The sequence below is a fragment of the Panthera leo genome, chromosome F3 (assembly GCF_018350215.1).
Source record: "Panthera leo isolate Ple1 chromosome F3, P.leo_Ple1_pat1.1, whole genome shotgun sequence".
Classification (NCBI taxonomy): domain Eukaryota; kingdom Metazoa; phylum Chordata; class Mammalia; order Carnivora; family Felidae; genus Panthera; species Panthera leo.
In genome coordinates this window covers 18,836,186-18,853,722 of record NC_056696.1, presented here as the reverse complement: position 1 = coordinate 18,853,722, position 17,537 = coordinate 18,836,186, and the positions used below count along the sequence as shown (strand labels likewise).

Below are 17,537 nucleotides of genomic sequence, written 5' to 3'. Positions count from 1 at the left end.
TGTTAAACATTGGCAAATCAGGTGTGCACTAACTTGGGGATACTTTTTTGCAGTGTTGTGTGTTCCTCTGAACTCACTATTATTAAATGCATTATTGGAATATGACCCTCTAGCCTACCATGAAGGCTAGAATGACACATTTGCTTTCATCTAGAAAGCACTAACCCCACAAGTTTCTGATTTCTCATGTACCCTGAGCTGCAAATATAAAATTTAGTGGTACAAGGATTGCAGAGCCCTAAAACTGTATCGGATACCACAGAGTCAATGAAACCCAGCATACTAACACAGCATTCAGTTTGGACCACCCCATGTTTAATTTTTTATTGTCTCCTCCTTTGCTTGAGATATGTACCCCTTCTAGATGTTGACCTGATTCACTCCAGAGATCTTCACGTTCTGGTTTCCCCCTGAGCAGCAAACAATATTTTTTCAGCTATTGCTAACCTACTTCTCGTCTTCCACCTTCCCCAATCCACAATACTAGCTGTCCTTTGACAACTTGCTCATATTTTCTTTAATTATCAGTTCAACCTGTTTTGGACTCTACTTCACAAGGACCCAATCATACATGGATTTCACATCTACAGCATTATGTGATCTTCCTTCAATTTATTTCTCTCTGCCTCATAAATGATTACTAAGAAGATTAACTTCACATAACCTATTTCAAGTCATTTATAAAATGGTTTCTAGTCTCTACAGTCATTCTCTTTCCAACATGAAAGATGCCTCCCAGTTATGGTAATGCAGTTTTAAAATAAATTTTGGTAGAATCCCACTCAAGACTCTACATATAAATTTTATTGTGTAATTCCTTTTTATCCACATTAACTGATTTAATGACTTATTGACTGATCAGTAAGCTTTCCTTCATAACAATGATAACACATTGTAACAGGAATTATATTTCTTAAGAATGCAGAGGTTCGAGTGTTAAGGTGTCACCCTTTTCCTAGGTAAGCAGGCAAGTCCCACCAGCCTGAATTTCCCAGGATATCCTCAGGCCCCCCGATCCTGGATCCGTGGATCCCGAGGACCCATACGCACAGCACGCCAGCCTTTCTGCACAGTGATGACTGCAAACCAGGTTTTACAGTCCAGCCAACTTCTTTGCTAATTTCCCCCTTGAGGCTCTCCAAGATGTAAAACGGATCTTATTACACATCAGCAACTTATTTACCTAGAGATCATATATTTGTCTAGAACATCCTGAGTATTTGCCACTGTTTGCTCTAATACCTCTTTCTTATCTGTGTTAAACATTTTGACAGTTTCTCCCAAAAGCCATCCTCAGCCCAAGGCAGCGAATTCACGGAGTGAATGTATTTTTCTCTTTATTTCTTTTTGCCTCAAACTCCCTTCGCATAGTCCCTTGGGGCCCCCTTAAGTTTTCTGCCATATCTGGTCTTCACTTACCCAGGTGACTGATGGCTTCCTTGTCCCAAGGCCAGGTGGCAGCGCCTGCAAGGTCTTCCCGCACGGAGCTGGCAAAGTAGACATTGAGGAAGTGAGTACTGTTGAGCTGCAGTGCCTCCTTCAGCTCCTTCACACTCATGTATGCCCTGGACAGCACACAAGAGGAGAGCACGTCATGCCGAGGATCAGTACATAGAAAACAGCAGAGCCAGACCGAATCAGACTCTGACACTCCCAGCCAGCATTGCCCTCTGGAGGGGCAGAGGGGCAGAGACCAGGCTGTCATAAAGATCACAAAAAAGGCACTAACACACATTTGGCAGATTTACTCCACGATAAATAACGTGGAGTTATTTTATTATTAGCACGGTATTTTTAGCACTATATTATTTATATGAATATTCGGTGTTTGATGTCATACTCCATTCCCACTCTACATCTAGGTTATTTTTTCAAGATAAATCTAATGATAGTCTTAATTATTTGCCCAGAGGATTAACCCCAGGCCATGGTGAAGTTCCAACTCTCAGTTCCTGGTTCCTTCTGCCACACTGCATGAATGTTACTATGATCAGAGGACCAATTGAATCTCTGTTTCAGTATATGGTGACTTTGGGCCTTATTTTTTTAAAAAAAAACATAATGGTGACTAGGAAACATAAAGTAAAAAGAGAAAAAAGAAAAGATGAGTTATGGGTAGGAAAAGATATCATAAAGTAACTGCAAAGAATGTTAATTGTGTATGTATTTTTCTTTCTAGTCCCTTAATCTGTAGACAAGACTCCAACTCCGACTACCTTATGCTACCTAACAAGTATCTTTTCTGGTGGCCTTCAAAGCACTAGGCAATATCATGTTTGCACTTATGCACAGAATTAAAGGTCTACTAAAAACACATGCTGTACGGCCCATAAAAAAGGGAAACAAGCATGCTGTCCCTTTACGAGCTCATACATAGCCAAAGACCTTCATCTTCCTCGCATCAGTGAAACTTTAAACTTACCATAAGCAAACAGACTCACTCAACAGTCTCACTGAAGAGCTATTTTAAGAACAAGCAACTAAAGCAGAGCTCAGTGGCCCTTTGGATCCACTGGATGCTTCCTGTAGTGATCATGGTCTGCCACTCAAAAAGGGGAATGTCCCTATCACAGCTTGAACTGGGCAGACAGCTCCCTCAACATTAGTTGGAAATTTCCTTCACAGATCATGCTTCATTGCTGCCATTCTGCTAGACCAGCTGAAATCCAGAAGCTCATGTTAGGACAGCGTGACCCTTCTTCTCTTGCTTGTTCTGCCTCCCAACCACACTGTTGATGCAATCTATTTAATCCACATGTAGGATATACTGGCAGGGAGTACCCAAGAAATAGAGATCCCAAAGAAGATTGTTTCTGTGTTCTTTGGAACAGAACCAAAAAAAGGGGAATAAGAGTTAAGAAACAAAAAAGAGTTTGCTTTCGAACCACAGATACTTGGGAGAAAACAGATTTAAAAAATACTTTTTCATATTGACTTATAATATCTTGGAAAAATAGTTCTAAGCCCCAAGAAATCATCCAAATTCCATGAGGTGATGTCACATGTGATCAGAGGGATATTCCTTCTGCTGCTTTCCTGGAGACACAATGTTTTTTGGACTGTCGCCTGCTTTTCCCTGGATATTAGTCACATTCTCTTTCCCTTTCTCCTTTATGAAAAATAATGACAATTTCCTGTATTGACAAATTGATGGTTTGGAGCTATGATGACATCAAACAATTCTTCAACATGGGGAAGCAGCGCCAGAAGAAAGGAGCAGAGAGAGCATGAATGCGGAGAGAGAAGGGAAGGGAAGGGAAGGGAAGGGAAGGGAAGGGAAGGGAAGGGAAGGGAAGGGAAGGGAAGGGAAGGAAATAAGGTTAGAAAGAATCAGAGACTGAGCCTACACACAGCTCAAGGTACCAAAAAAGACAAGTCACACCCTTTCTCTGTTTCTATTTCAGAGTCCCCATTAAAATTGGGAGTTGGTAACTTGACAGGTTTTTTTTTTCTCTTTTCTCCTCCCTCGCTTTCCCCAAATCCCCCTGCTCCTGGCATGGTTTACTTGGGCTATCTGTGTGTTACTGGCTTCTCTGTCTGCCATTAACCAGCCTTGGCTGCCATCCTTCTGTCCTCCCTCAACCCAGCAGTGGCACTCATTTCCCTTGAGCACACTCCAAGAGGCCTCCTCCTCCACCAGCCTCATTAGCCGGTTCTACTCATCTCCCTTGTTCTTTTTGCCCAATCCTCTCTCAAGCCATAAATTACTCTTCCAGATGAGAGTGTTTATGTCATGCTGGTGGCAAACTGGGTGTGGTTGCCCTGACTCTTGCACTCCACAGAGATATGTGTAGATGGAAATCAGCACATAGAAGGGGGGGGGGGGGGAATACATTTTAAAAAGCTAGAGACGGTTGGAAATAGTCATTAAATGAACTGGTAGAAGATAATCTTATTTTGTTGGAAACAAAGGTATTTTTTCTAGATTATTGCTTAATCTATAAAGAGTAAAGCTGTAGCTATCAGTGTGTCTGCTTTGCATGTAGGATGCCTTGCCTATAATAACATGTACACCTTTTCAGAACTTAGAGCTAATAAAGATAAACAACTTACTGATGTGACCAGAGCCTGGCTTAAACCTAGGATATGGAAAAATGGACATTACTCTTAAATTCAGAGCGTAACATCTTGCTTTAGAAATGATGTGTTCAGAGAGAGACTTGATATGCAAAATAATTTATTCAAAGAAAGGTCAAAAAATATACATAAATGTCAGAAAAAGCATAAGCTTTTTGAACTGACCAGACTGTGTATGGAAAGGGAGATGAACTGAATTAATCTGCTTAATTTCTGCCAGGATCTCCCTTTGCTCATATTCCCCATACCCTGGACTGAGGTACTCACCATAAAATTCTCTCTGAGGTCTCAGACCAACCAAAGTGAAATTGCGTTTTGATGTTTATAAAAATTGTCTCAGAAACAAGCTCTGCTTGAGGCACACATATCAAGTTGTTCTGCCCACTGCTCAAGTCTGTTATTTCTGACATGGCCCCTGGAAGAATGCATACCCGCCTCACCATTTTATGACAGCGACCTGCTGGTTTGGGATTAACCATTGCCTGCTATCCAGACCTGTATTTCTTTGTCCTCCAGACTTAGTGCATTCCTTTGGATCCATTTGGATCCATGCCGTGGCTCCTCGACTGCTGACTCCCAGCCACACTCCAGTGTCTTGAGAGTACATGCAACCCCAACTTTTGCTTAGTTTCTAAGGAGAAGTGAAAGAATATAAAGCATGCCTATCTGTGCTCTAGCTTAATAGTTGAATAACTGATTCCTTTGTAGACTAACAGAAATAATTTCAAGAATGAAGGCAGAAAGAAGAAAAAGATCACAGGCTGTCTGAAGGACACTGAACTGGCCATCAAAAATTGGCACATTGAAAAATAAGACATAAATGATGCACGTGTGCCCCGAGATCTCCCACAGCCAGAGCAAGCCCTCTCCAGAGGAAGGTCCTTCTACAGGTGAACAGCAGCCTCCGTGACAACAAAACCGGGTGCTCCCAAGGCCCTTCAGCCAATCAGTGTCATGGCAACAACGGTGCCAAAGTTGGAGTATTTTCGGTTGGTTAGATCAAAACCTTGCTGTCGTTACCGTACACGATGGTTCTCTACCCAGTGTGTGCAGAAGGGTCTGCCACCTCATCTCCCGTGCACTTTGCCAACCATGCTTCTCCCTCTTGGTCAACATCACCTTTGGCCTGCTTCCCCAACCCTTTCATTGTGCCCGCACCACGGGGCTTATCAGTCCACAGAGTACCAACTAGTGTTCTCCCAGTGCCCAGTGCAACTCTAAAAACAGTTTTCTCCTTCTCTCAAATTCCCCCTGCCCTTAGGTGCATGGGACTCTACTACATCACCATACACTTTATACTCTTCTTCTCTTCCCACCTTCTGGTTAGTCCATACACATCGAGGGTTTCAGCATCTCGCCCAAAGCCTTCTCCTTCCCCACCTCCTATCGTAACCTGAGAAATTTCAACATCTATGTGAAACATCACTGAAAACAGCCTTCTTTTTTACTTCCTTACCTCCAGTTGCCCCCCCTCCCACCTCATTCTCACGGTCACCTTTACTCAGAGTGGTTTTTTATTCCTGGTCTCCTGTAGATCTTTAATTCTACTTGTCTCTACTTAGACTTGTTTATGGTCACTTCCTCTCCAGGAATGATTGGAGATCACGATTCTTCTTTTGTTCCTTCTCTCCCACCAACTTCAATCTCTTAATCCCCTGACTCTTAGTAAATGATCATGCCTCCTTCTTCAATTGTAAAATTGAAGCCATTCATGAACGCTAACACACTCACTCACACACACACACACACACACACACACACACACCCTTTCTTACCTATTTTTATTCCCTTACCTCTGGTCCCACAGGATGAGGTTTCTGAGCAAATAATAGCTAACACCCTCTCTTTTTCCTTCTCCTTTTCCAATTCAAACTTCTTGAAAGAATAATTTCCCAATCTCCCATGGCTTTTTCCCATGTACCCCCTAATCCCATTGTAACCTGGCTTTCATTGGCACCGTTTTATCAAAACTGCTTTTGTTAAAGTTGTCAGTGACCTCAGAACTGTCCCTTCCCACAAAATGAGAAAAGTTCAGTCACCTTCTTATGGGAATCCTTTGCTGTATCTTTATATTTACTTACTTCCTGCTTCTTAAAGTTCTCTACCTCCTTTGCTTTTTTTTGCAATGTTCTTTTCTGGCTGTATTCTTGCTTTTGAGACCACTCTCAAAAGGGCTCCTCTTTCCCCCTTCTAATCCTTAAAAGTTATTCCCCAGGGTCCAGTGGTCCTGTTCGGGTACATTCTTTTGTCATGCTCCTTGTTCACTAGTGGAAACTCTTCTACATCTGAACTTGAAAGCATCATCAGTGCTTGGGTAACTCTCAGAGAGGGAGAAAGAGAGAGAGAGAGAGAGAGAGAGAGAGAGAGATGACTATAGATTAGATTCTTGCTTCTGTTTTAAAGCAGGACATCTCCACCTAGACCATATACAGACATCTTGAGGTCAAAATGTCAATGTGATGGATGGTTCTACCTGAGCACAAAAGAATTCAGATACAGTGAAGCTCAGTAAATCTGAAATAAATAGTGATCTGACCAATGAATCTATGGACATCTTTTCCATGGACAGATATGCAGGAAGGGTTGTTTGGCTAAACACAGAGGAAGTATATGTCTGTGGCCACAGAAAGACAAAAAGGCTAGGACAAGGGAAGGACCACAATGGCATTTTGTCCCCTACCTAATTTTATAGACTGGATTTTGAGCTCCTCAGGAAAAAACAAACAGCAGTCGTTTCATAAAATCAGTGCAACCCAGGATACACAAGCAATGCTTTCAGGCCTAATAACAAAATGAAGCACCAGTTGAGGATAAGGGACACTCTCTCCATTTCTGGAAAGAATTAAGGGATGTCAGCACCATTCTAGCACTTGAGAGTTTTACAACCTTGGGTTGCACTGGAAGCCAGCTCTCTCAGGAGGCCAGCTTTTCCCTAGAGAAACAGTGAGGGCAAGAGCATCAGCTGGAAACGCTGAGTGTCAGCAGGCAAGGTACATACCATTGCCAGAGTTCAATGGCAAACAGCAGGAGAACCGCAGAAACTGGTGGCCATGAGTATTTAAGGCACACCCTTCTGGAGACTCCCAGAAATACTACAGAAAGGGAACGTTGTCTGAGGGTAAGATTTTGGTTATATATTGAACTAATGTAATTTGATTGTTAATAGTAGCATGACCTCATTCATGCCCACAGGGCCAAGTGACTACATTTGTCTCTGACACTGAACTCGGTCTTTTTTTTTCCACTCCTACTTCTCCAGTGTCTGTCTCTGAATTGGTGCTACTCTTATTACCCTCTCTGTGACACAACTAGAAAACCTAGGATTCCTCTCTCACTCCTCCCTCCCCTCCAGTTTACTCTCCTCAATATAATCAGTCACCTGCTAACGAGGCCCAAGGAAAAAGACACCATGATTATTGTTTCTCCTCTGAATGCCATAAAAGAGGCTAGATATATTAGGACATCATCAACTGGGAATATATTTTTTCTTCAGATTCAAATATGAAACACCTGACAATACTTATTACACCCAAAACATTAACTCACTTTTGCTAATTCATATGGGAATGAGTAATACTACTAGAAGAAAAATGGAACTATTATTTAGACACATTGAAGAGTTGGGGCACCTGGGTAGCTCAGTTGCTGATTTTGGCTCAGGTCATGATCTCACAGTTCATAAGTTCGGGCCCCGCCTTGGGCTCTGTGCTGACAGCTCAGAGGCTGAAGCCTGCTTCAGATTCTTTGTCTCCCTCTCTCTCTTCTCTGCCCCTCCCCTGCTTGCATTCTCTCTCTCTCTCTCTCTCTCTCTCTCTCAAAAATAAACATTAAAAAAAATTTTTAAAGAAACATTTAAGTGTTGTAAGACCTTGAGGCTGAAATAAAAGAAGTAACTAGAGATCAAAAGGGTTTGAAGTCCAGGGTCGCAGTATCTTCTGTGGCAGGCAGAATAATGTTCCCAAATGGCCACACTCTAATCCTTGGAGCCTAGGGATATGTTACCTTACATGGCAAAAAGGGCTTTGCAGAAGTGATTAAAAGGGTTTAAGATGAGAAGATTATTCTGGGTTATCTGAGTTGCGGTGGTTCCAGTTCTTGGTGATCAGCTTGCCTACCTTATCAAGGGAGCCACACCATGAAACTTATTTGGAAGATGAGCACGAAAATACCCAGAGAGCTTGTTAGGTCAGATAAGGGAAAGGAAGAGTGTGATGGAGGAGGTACTCAGTAGAATCAAGAGAAAATGATCAGACCAATGGTCCGAGGAGGTCAGTGTGTCACTATCCTGAGGAGCACGGGCTCTCAAGCCAGAATGACTTGGTTTTGAGTCCCCAGCTCTTTCACTCATTGGCCACGTGGCCCTGGCAAGGCACCTACCATCACTACGCCTCAGTTTCCTCATCCATAAAATGAGAATAATGAAGTATCTACTGTATATAATTATTGAGAGGAAAAATGGAATAACATCTATAAAACCACACATAATCATTCAACAAACCTTATCATCGGTGATAGCAGTGCCTACACGCTCAGACGACTACATAGCTAGCAACAAAGCTCAAACATCGTTAATAGAAGAAAGCAAGTATCATCCCCAAAACTTGATGGGGCGCCTGGGTGGCTCGGTCAGTTGAGCATCTCAGCTCAGATCTTGATCTCAGGGTAGTGAATTCAAGCCCACATTGAGCTCTGTGTTGTGCGTGAATACCTACTTGAAAGAAAGATGTGATGGGGAACTAATTATGGGTTATGTCTCAGGAGGGATGTACCTTTCTTACAAGAAAAAAATTAAAATGAAATGGAGATGACACCACAGTGCAAAAAAAAGAAAAAAAAAAAAGCAAACACAACTTAAATCTAAAACCTGAAGTAAACCCACAATGAAAAGCTTTTAGTGAAAATGAAATCACAATGAATCTTTTCTAGGCACAAATTGTAGCTGGCCTTGTCGGGCAATGGATAGTTTTGATTCCTCCCCAAACAGGTGCCAAAACTGACACAAAATAAAAATATAGTAATGACCCAGAATTTCAGATGCCACTATCTCTGCCAAAAGGCTGACTTTGCTAATAACAACGGCAGCATGTCTGATAAATACTTCTCCCTACTTCCTGATGATCTCTCTCAAAAAGTTCAGGAAACAACAAAGGGATATGATAGTTTGGCTGTAATTCTTACTAGGAGGGAAGAACTATCTGGTTACATGAAGTGGATGTGTTCCTTCAATGAAAGAAACTACATTTTACTTTTTGCCACAGGTGAGGCTGGTTAACAACAGCCTCGAAACTTTAGGGAAACAGATTTCCAAAAGTGAGGAATGATTCTTTGGCCCAGGATGCTCAAGGGGAACATGGCCCTTTGGAAGGAGAAACCGCGAAAATGCACTTAATTCTAGATTGCCCCAATAAAGGCAAAAGGAGACACAAAGCATCAAATAGAACCAGGTTCTGTGAAGGGACTATCTGCTCACCTAAAATTTTAAAATAACACATCGATTTTAGAAAGAGGAATAGCATAAAACTGTTAAAAAGAAAAAAAAAAGAGGAAGAGAGAGGTCAAAAGAAGATAAAGCTCAGGACCAGCAAAAAAATGGGAAAAAATGCAAAGAATGATAAATTTTTAAATTTCCATTTTTCAGAATAATAAGCAAAATAGAGAGTATAATGACACAGAAGGGGAGAAAAAGCTGAGCTCTTCAAAGTCTGCCTTGTTGCCAAGACAAATAACTGTGAAAGTGGAAATCTATTCAATGATTCATTAACCTGGCAACCATTTATTTGCCCTAATAATAACAATGCTCAAAATTAACTGAGTCCCAACTATATGACGGATGCTTCCTATATATTTTCTCATGTAAAGCTCCCAACAATCCTAGGAGTTTAGTGTATTTATTTTGCTTTACATATAAGAAACTCAAGTTTACAGAATTCACGTCACTTGCCCCAAACCACACAGCTTGTAAGTGTTGGAGGCAAGTTTTAAACCCAAGCTCCTCTGACTCCAAAGCACACATCCTTTCTTCTATTCTTAAATTGGTTTCCCCAGCATCTGTGAGTCACTGTGTTGGGCCTTGGCAATAAAAAAAAATACGTAATACACAACTCTTGTTTTCAAGAAACTCAGTCTAATGAGGAACACAACCATGTGAACAAATAATTGTCATACAGGGTGAAAGACACTATAATGGCAGTGCCCGCAAAATTACACTTGTCATGAGGAGCACTGAGTAACGTACAGAATTATTGAATCGCTATATTGTACACCTGGAACTAACATAACACTGTATGTTAGCTATACCGGGATAAAAATTAAAAAACAAACAAACAAAAAAAAACTACATGCAAGAACAGAAAACGGAGTGAAAAATCGGCTGGGAGAACCATACATTAATAAGGCATGGTCAACTTGGTGTCCGACATCGTGAATTGGTTTGCGCACATTATTCTACCCTCCTTCTAGTGTGTTCCTGCTCCGGAGGACAGAAGAGTTGGATGGCACATTTTCCCACCTCTCTTGTACGTAAGGATCCGGATATGATTTAGAGTCCGCCTAGCGGCTGTGCTCTTGTTGGAAGATGGCAGTGAGGTGAAGAGCTCACTTCCGACTGCTTTTTCTTTCTCTGCCTGCATCTGTGGCTGGCTGACAGCATTCTAGTGCCCAGCCACCAGCGTTAGGGTGTGGGGCAAACACCTGTTCCTGGTGTGGCTCTGGCAGGCACAGCGTCACTGCAATGGTGGCACAGAGGTGGCTTCCTGACCTCCTGACAGCAGCCATACAGTGTGTTCTGGAAGCCAGCAGTTGCACGGGGACCTCAGGACTCCCCACCTTCCCAAGAACTGGCTCCACTTGCAGACCAGTTCTTCAGTGCTGCTCTGGGAGATCCCTGGATGCCCAACCTACATCCTACTACGCCAGCCCTTGCAAAAACTTTGTGAGCAACAAAATTCCTGTATTGAAGCCTTTTTCATTAAAATGGCAACCATGCTTTGTGTGTTTTGCATCTAAATACTGACTGATTCAGAGATGATATTCCAGCTGTGTTTTCAAATTTGATTTTAGTCCTCAAGTAGAAAAGTCAGGAAAGATATAGTCAAGCCAAATATATACATGACCGAAAAACAACAACAACAACAACAACTAGAAGTCCTAATTGATGGAAGAAATAGTGTAAGAATAGTTTTTGAATGAACTGGCCTCTGGAATCATAAGACTTATACCCTAAAATCTCCAAAAGACATGTTTGGATACTTACACAACAATGAGCCTTTGTGGGTAACAGAGAGGTGCAAGACAGCTGAAGACTGAAAAGTATTTCAAGTTCCATTAGAAGTAGAAGGAGAGATTTGGAAATTACAGATCAGCGAGCTCAGGGTCAACTCCCGGAAATATTTCCAATGTGTTATTAAATAGGCAAATTGTTACTACTAAGGTAAGAAAAAAGTGATTATGGGCACTACTATAGGCTCACTTAGAAAAAAAAAATCATGCAAAGGTAATCACATTTCTTTTGTTGTTGCTTTGGGTATTTTGTTGGACTTGCCAGCATAGGTGATTCCTTGGAGAAATGTACCTTGATTTAACAGGATATGTGACACATCGTTCATGAGATCTTTATAGAGAGGGTAGAGAAATGTGCACTATTACACATTCATAACAACTTGCATCAAAGTTAGGGACTGTCTGAAGGCAGTCCAATATCTTGGCCTCGGTATCTGTATTTGTCCCTATTTCATTGGGTTATATAATCAACATCTTGCAAAACTTCATACAATGCAAGTTTGTAAGTTTACAAATGACATTAATTGAAGAGAGATCATATGTTGGGTGGCAGAATAAAGATTCAAAGAGATCTCAAAAAGTAGTAATTATAGGGGTAAACTCAAAGGTAAAATGCAAAAGCTTGGAATGCAAAAGCCAAATTTAAACACAAAAAGAGGGGGCGTCTCAGTGGCTCAGTCAGTTAAACGTCTGACTCTTGATTTCGGCTCAGGTCATGGCTCATGGTTGAGAAGTTCGAGCCCCACATTGGACTCTGCGCTGACAGTGCAGAGCCTGCTTGGGATTCTCTCTCTCTCCCTCTCTCTCTCTTTGCCCCTCCCCTGCTCATGTGTGTTCTCTCTCTCTCTCTCTCTCTCTCTCTCTCTCTCTCCGTCTCTCTCTCTTTGCCCCTCCCCTGCTCATGTGTGTTCTCTCTCTCTCTCTCTCAAAATAAATAAATAAACTTTAAACACAAAAAGAGAACATGATTGCTAAACTATAGCAAAACTCTGGGTTTGGCACCAATTAATAGGGAAAAAATGCCTATGGATTTCAGTTGCCTACAACATTCCATCACTCCCTGGGGGAAAATGTACAGACCCCTAGGATTCCATGCTGGCCACAAAGACTGCACTGCCATAAACAGACCTGTGCTTGGTTAGTCGATCCTCCTCTAAGGACGTTGGAACCTTAGACATGTCCAGAAGAGGGAGATCTGACAACAATGCCATGTGAAGAATGGCAGAAGAAATGGGGCATTATTTAATTTAAGAGGCAGGGGTGAGAGGGCAGCCTGAAAACTGGTTAAAGGTTTGCAGTTCAATGACATGTAAGGACTGTGCTCTGTATAGCAGTGGAAAGGATTAGAGCCAGTGGGTAAAATTATGAGGAGGTATATTTTGCCTCAATATATTAAAAAAAATACATTTTAGTTGTTACGGAATGAATTCCCTATTACTAGAAATATCCAAGCTAAAGCTAAAGGATAACTCTGCAGAGATATTGAAGAGATAAGTCTTATATCAAATAGGATACAAAATCAAACTATCCCTTACAACTCTGAATTGTCACAATGTTGAAGATCTAACACATTCTCATTGTTTCAGTGATTATTATTATTTTTTTTTTTTGAGACAGAGGGAGAACAAGCAAGCAGGGGAGAGGCAGAGGGAGAGAAAGTATCTTAAACAGGCTCCATGCCCAGCACAGAGCCCCACGTGGGGCTCGATCTCACGACCATGAGATCATGACCTGAGCTGAAATCAAGAGTCCAATGCTTAACTGACTGAGCCACCCAGACGCTCCTCAATGATTATCTTAATACAACTGATTTCTACATCTATAGCTCCCTCTTTTCGATTCTCACACTTTTTTAAATATTTCTACCAGGATAGCCCTTGTTGTGGGCTAAAATGTGTCCCCCCCCAAAAGATGTTGAATCCTAATCTCCACTACCTGTGAAGGTGACTGTATTGGGAAATATGGTCCTTGCAGATGACCAAATTAAGATGAAAACATTAGGGTGAGCCCTAATCCAATATCATTGTGTCCTTATAAAAGGCAGAAATCCCAGCACTTTCAACAATAGCCAAATTGTGGAAAGAGCCTAAATGTCCATCAACTGATGAATGGATAAAGAAGATGTGGTTTATATATACAGTGGACTACTACTTGGCAATGAGAAAGAATAAAATCATGCCATTTGCAGCAATGTGGATGGAACTGGAGGGTATTATGCTAAGTGAAATAAGTCAGAGAAAGACAGATATCATATGTTTTCACTCATATGTGGGACTTGAGAAACTTTACAGAAGACCATGGGGGAAGGGTAGGGGGGGGAATTACAAACAGAGAGAGAGGGAGGGAGGCAAACCATAAGAAGACTCTTGAATACAGAGAACAAACAGGGCTGATGGGGGGTGGGGGAGAGGGGAAAGTGGGTGATGGGCATCGAGGAGGGCACTTGTTGGGAAGAGCACTATCTGTTGTATGGAAGCGAATTTGACAATAAATTATATTTTTTAAAAAGCAGAAAGCTGGACATAGAGGGAAGACAGTGTGAAGAGACAGGGAAAATGAAGTTTTTTTTTTTTTTTTTTTAATGAAGCTTATAAGCCAAGGAACACCTGAGACTACCAGAAGCTGGAAGATAGATCTGGAATAGATTCTCCCTCACAGCCCTTAGAAGGAATCCACCTGTTAACACTTTGATCTCAGACCTCCAGCCTCCAGAACTACGCGAGAGGATACATTTCTGCTGTTCAAGCCACCCAGTGTAGGATACTTTGCAATGGCAGTTCAAGGAAACTCACACAGCCCTCAACAATGCAAATCTACAGGTCGTCTACCCGATTTTATTCTCCCACCTGCCCCAGACGACCCAGTCTAATTTAATTTTCTCTTCTATTCATGCTATAATAATTCTACTATTTGCTGCATTCCCTTGCCACTGTCACTATCTGGATGGAATAGATCCTTTTTACTGTATTCGCCATGGACTAAAATGTCTTCCTATTTTTCCTCTCTAATCTCCACTCCACTCCAGCCCACCCTGCACAACATCAAAGCTGGTGTCTCCCTGCTTACTCTTGGTTCTCTGTGGCCTACACAACAGTCTAAAATCCTTTCAGTTGCCACGCAAAGCCCCATAATCTGACTCCAGTCTACCCTCCAGGCTTGCACCAGCACCACTATGCCATTGACTGAGCTAAACTGATTTATCGTTGATGACACACCTGCTTCTGATTTTTCTTCTTTTCCTCCCTGTGTTGCTTATGCTGTTCTCCCCTTACATATACAATTATCAAAACTGTAACTAACATCCAAGTCCCCTTTTCTAGCTCACTTCTGTAAAGTCCAGTCTGATTACCCCGGCCAGAAATGAGCCATGAAATCCGAGCCTCTACCTTATTCAGTCTAGTCTACAATGCACAATAACAATACGTAAGCCTGCTTTGGCAGTGTTTCCCAACAGTAGAAACCCAACTTGATATACTTAACTTGTATGAGTTTCAAATATGCATGAACAATAACAGTAGAATAGCAACATTAAAAAGTGTAATAACACGACAGTATAACAGCATATGTTATGCTAATAGAAGAGTGTAATAGCAAACAAGAGTACAATAAAATATAGATAATGTAAATTTCCATTACCATGGATCTGACAAGATAAATTAAAAGTACATAATGTATATAACATTCATACCACGAAGTCATTAAAAATAAACTAGATCTGGGGCACCTGGGTGGCTCAGTCTGTTGGGCATCCAACTTCGGTTCAGGTCATGATCTCATAGTTCGTGAGTTTGAGCCCCGCGTCGGGCTCTGTGCTGACAGCTCAGAGCCTGGAGGCTGCTTTGGATTCTTTGCCTCCCTCTCTCTCTCTGCCCCTCCCCCCACTCGCTCTCGCTCTCTCTCTCTCTCTCTCTCTCTGTCTCTGTCAAAAATAAACATAAAAAATTTTAATTAAAAAAATAAACTAGATCTTTATTTATTAAAACAGAAAAGTGACCCCAATATAGTACTGATTGAAGAAGCAGGCAGTGCAATGGTAAGTGTAATATAATTCCATTTATTTAAAACCATATGCATGTCAATCTAGATATCTGGAAGGAAATGAAACAAGTAATGAGCTATAAACTAATTTTCTCTTCTTTGTATTATTCTGTATACAGACATATATATATATATATATATATATATATATATATATATATACACACACATATAACACAAACACACCCATATACACACACATACATATATGTATATATTCTGTATTGGTGTGTTATATATGTATATATACAAATGTATGTAAGTATATATAATAGAGCTTTAACTTTTAATAAGTAATGTTTTATTAAATACAATATTAAATAAGTGCACATTTCCTTAGCACATGTTGAGATGGGGTTGTAAAGTTTACATGAGATTTCCAAAAGTCATTGCCTGGGTGCAGTTTAGTCTAAGGATGGGGAAGGAACTAGTGGGATTCTGAACAATGTACTATTAATTCAACAATAAAACATTTTAAAACATTGACAATTTGGTATATTTATATAGTTATAGTTCTGTTAAGAAAAAATTAGCATTTATAAAACAGATACTTCTTTATTTCAATATTATAGAGCATTCGTTATTTTAGTATCTGGACAAAGTTCCCAGAAGTTGAGTACTATGTCTTTCTCAGTGTAAGAGCAACTTAGTATATCATCTTGCATATTATCAAGTGCTCATTTTTTTAATGTTTATTCATTTTTGAGAGAGAGAGAGAGAGAGAGAGAGACAAAGCACAAGTGGAGGAGAAGCAGAGAGAGAAGGAGACACAGAATCCGAAGCAGGCTCCAGGCCCTGAGCTGTCAGCACAGAACCTGACACGGGGCTCAAACCCATGAACCATAGGATCATGACCTGAGCCGAAGTCAGACGCTTAACCGACTGAGCCACCCAGGCGCCCCTCAGGTGCTCATTTAATATAAGTTGAATATATCAGTGGTAGACATGGACTGTAACTGGAAGTCGAACCAGAGAACACTCTATTCTTCCTCCCTCACAAATCTGCCAATACTGCCGCCTCCCATAGTGGTCTAGAGACTTCTGAAAGAGCCAAACTTCAAAGAGTAACATATAGGACCTGCCGCCTCTGACAGAGAGCAAGAGACAAAAATATGCCCAAAGACAAAAATATGCTCTCTTTGACAACTCTTTGCTGGTGACTAAAGACAGAGCAGGTTCTTGGCAAATACAGTGCATAACAATAAACTCTCTGGGTCTGGGTAGGAATGGGCAGTGTAATTCCACAGGCATTACACTGGGTTTAAAAATAGGAAGCGTTTCCCAGGAGGAGCGGTCCTTGTGGGTAACCAGAGTGGACATAATATGTTTCAACTAATGGTAAAAATCCATGAAATCATCCGATATTTTAGTCATTCCTTTGTGTTTTTTGTTTTTTTTTTTTAAATAATTTATTGTCAAGTTAGCTAACATACATTGTATACAGTGTAGTCTTGGCTTTGGGAGTAGATTCCCATGATTCATCCCTTACATACAATACCCGGTGCTCATCTCAACAAGTGCCCTCCTCAATGCCCATCACCCATTTTCCCCACCCCTTCAACCCTCACCCCCACTGACCCTCAGTCGGCTCTCTGTATTTAATCTCCTATGGTTTGCCTCCCTTTCTGTTTGTTACTTCTTTTTCCTGCCCTTCCTTTGTGTTTCTCTTTTCTCTTTTCCTAAAGCTCCTTCTTCCGTAGCTTTAGAACATTGTAAAAGCTTTTCTTCAAATCCTATTTTTGGGCAAAGCATTCTTTACGTAATATGCCACACACACACCAACACTACAGAAGTCAGTTCTTTCTGACGATACACATGCACCAAACCAAACTCTTAACTTTCTGTTCTACTGCATGGTGGGGAAGGTGAATAATCCTATAATAACAGGACTATGATGACTGCAAATCCTTTACACCTTGACTTCAGAAGGCAGGACAACACATTCGTTAGTTCAGACAGTCTGTACTGAATACCTGCTAAACCAGTGCTGAACAACTGGGGTACAAGGCTGAACAACCCAGATAACACTCCCGAACTCAAGGAGTTTGTGGTCTGGTAGCGGAGATAACAAGGAAATGGGCCATCGCACTGTGACTCAACAGATCTTCTTAAAAGAAAGTCAATGTGTCGTGACAGTCCACAGA

At 41.2% G+C, this 17,537-nt stretch overlaps 1 protein-coding gene across 2 annotated transcripts in view; it reads right to left on the bottom strand.

Annotated features, from left to right (window-relative positions):
- PAPPA2 (pappalysin 2) overlaps positions 1-17,537 on the bottom strand; it is a 269,518-nt gene that overhangs the window by 168,626 nt on the left and 83,355 nt on the right. For both annotated transcript variants that reach the window (XM_042925583.1, XM_042925584.1), the window contains exon 3: positions 1,420-1,565. In XM_042925583.1, the coding sequence (XP_042781517.1) occupies positions 1,420-1,565 (146 nt within the window). The remainder of the gene's footprint in view (positions 1-1,419; positions 1,566-17,537) is intronic.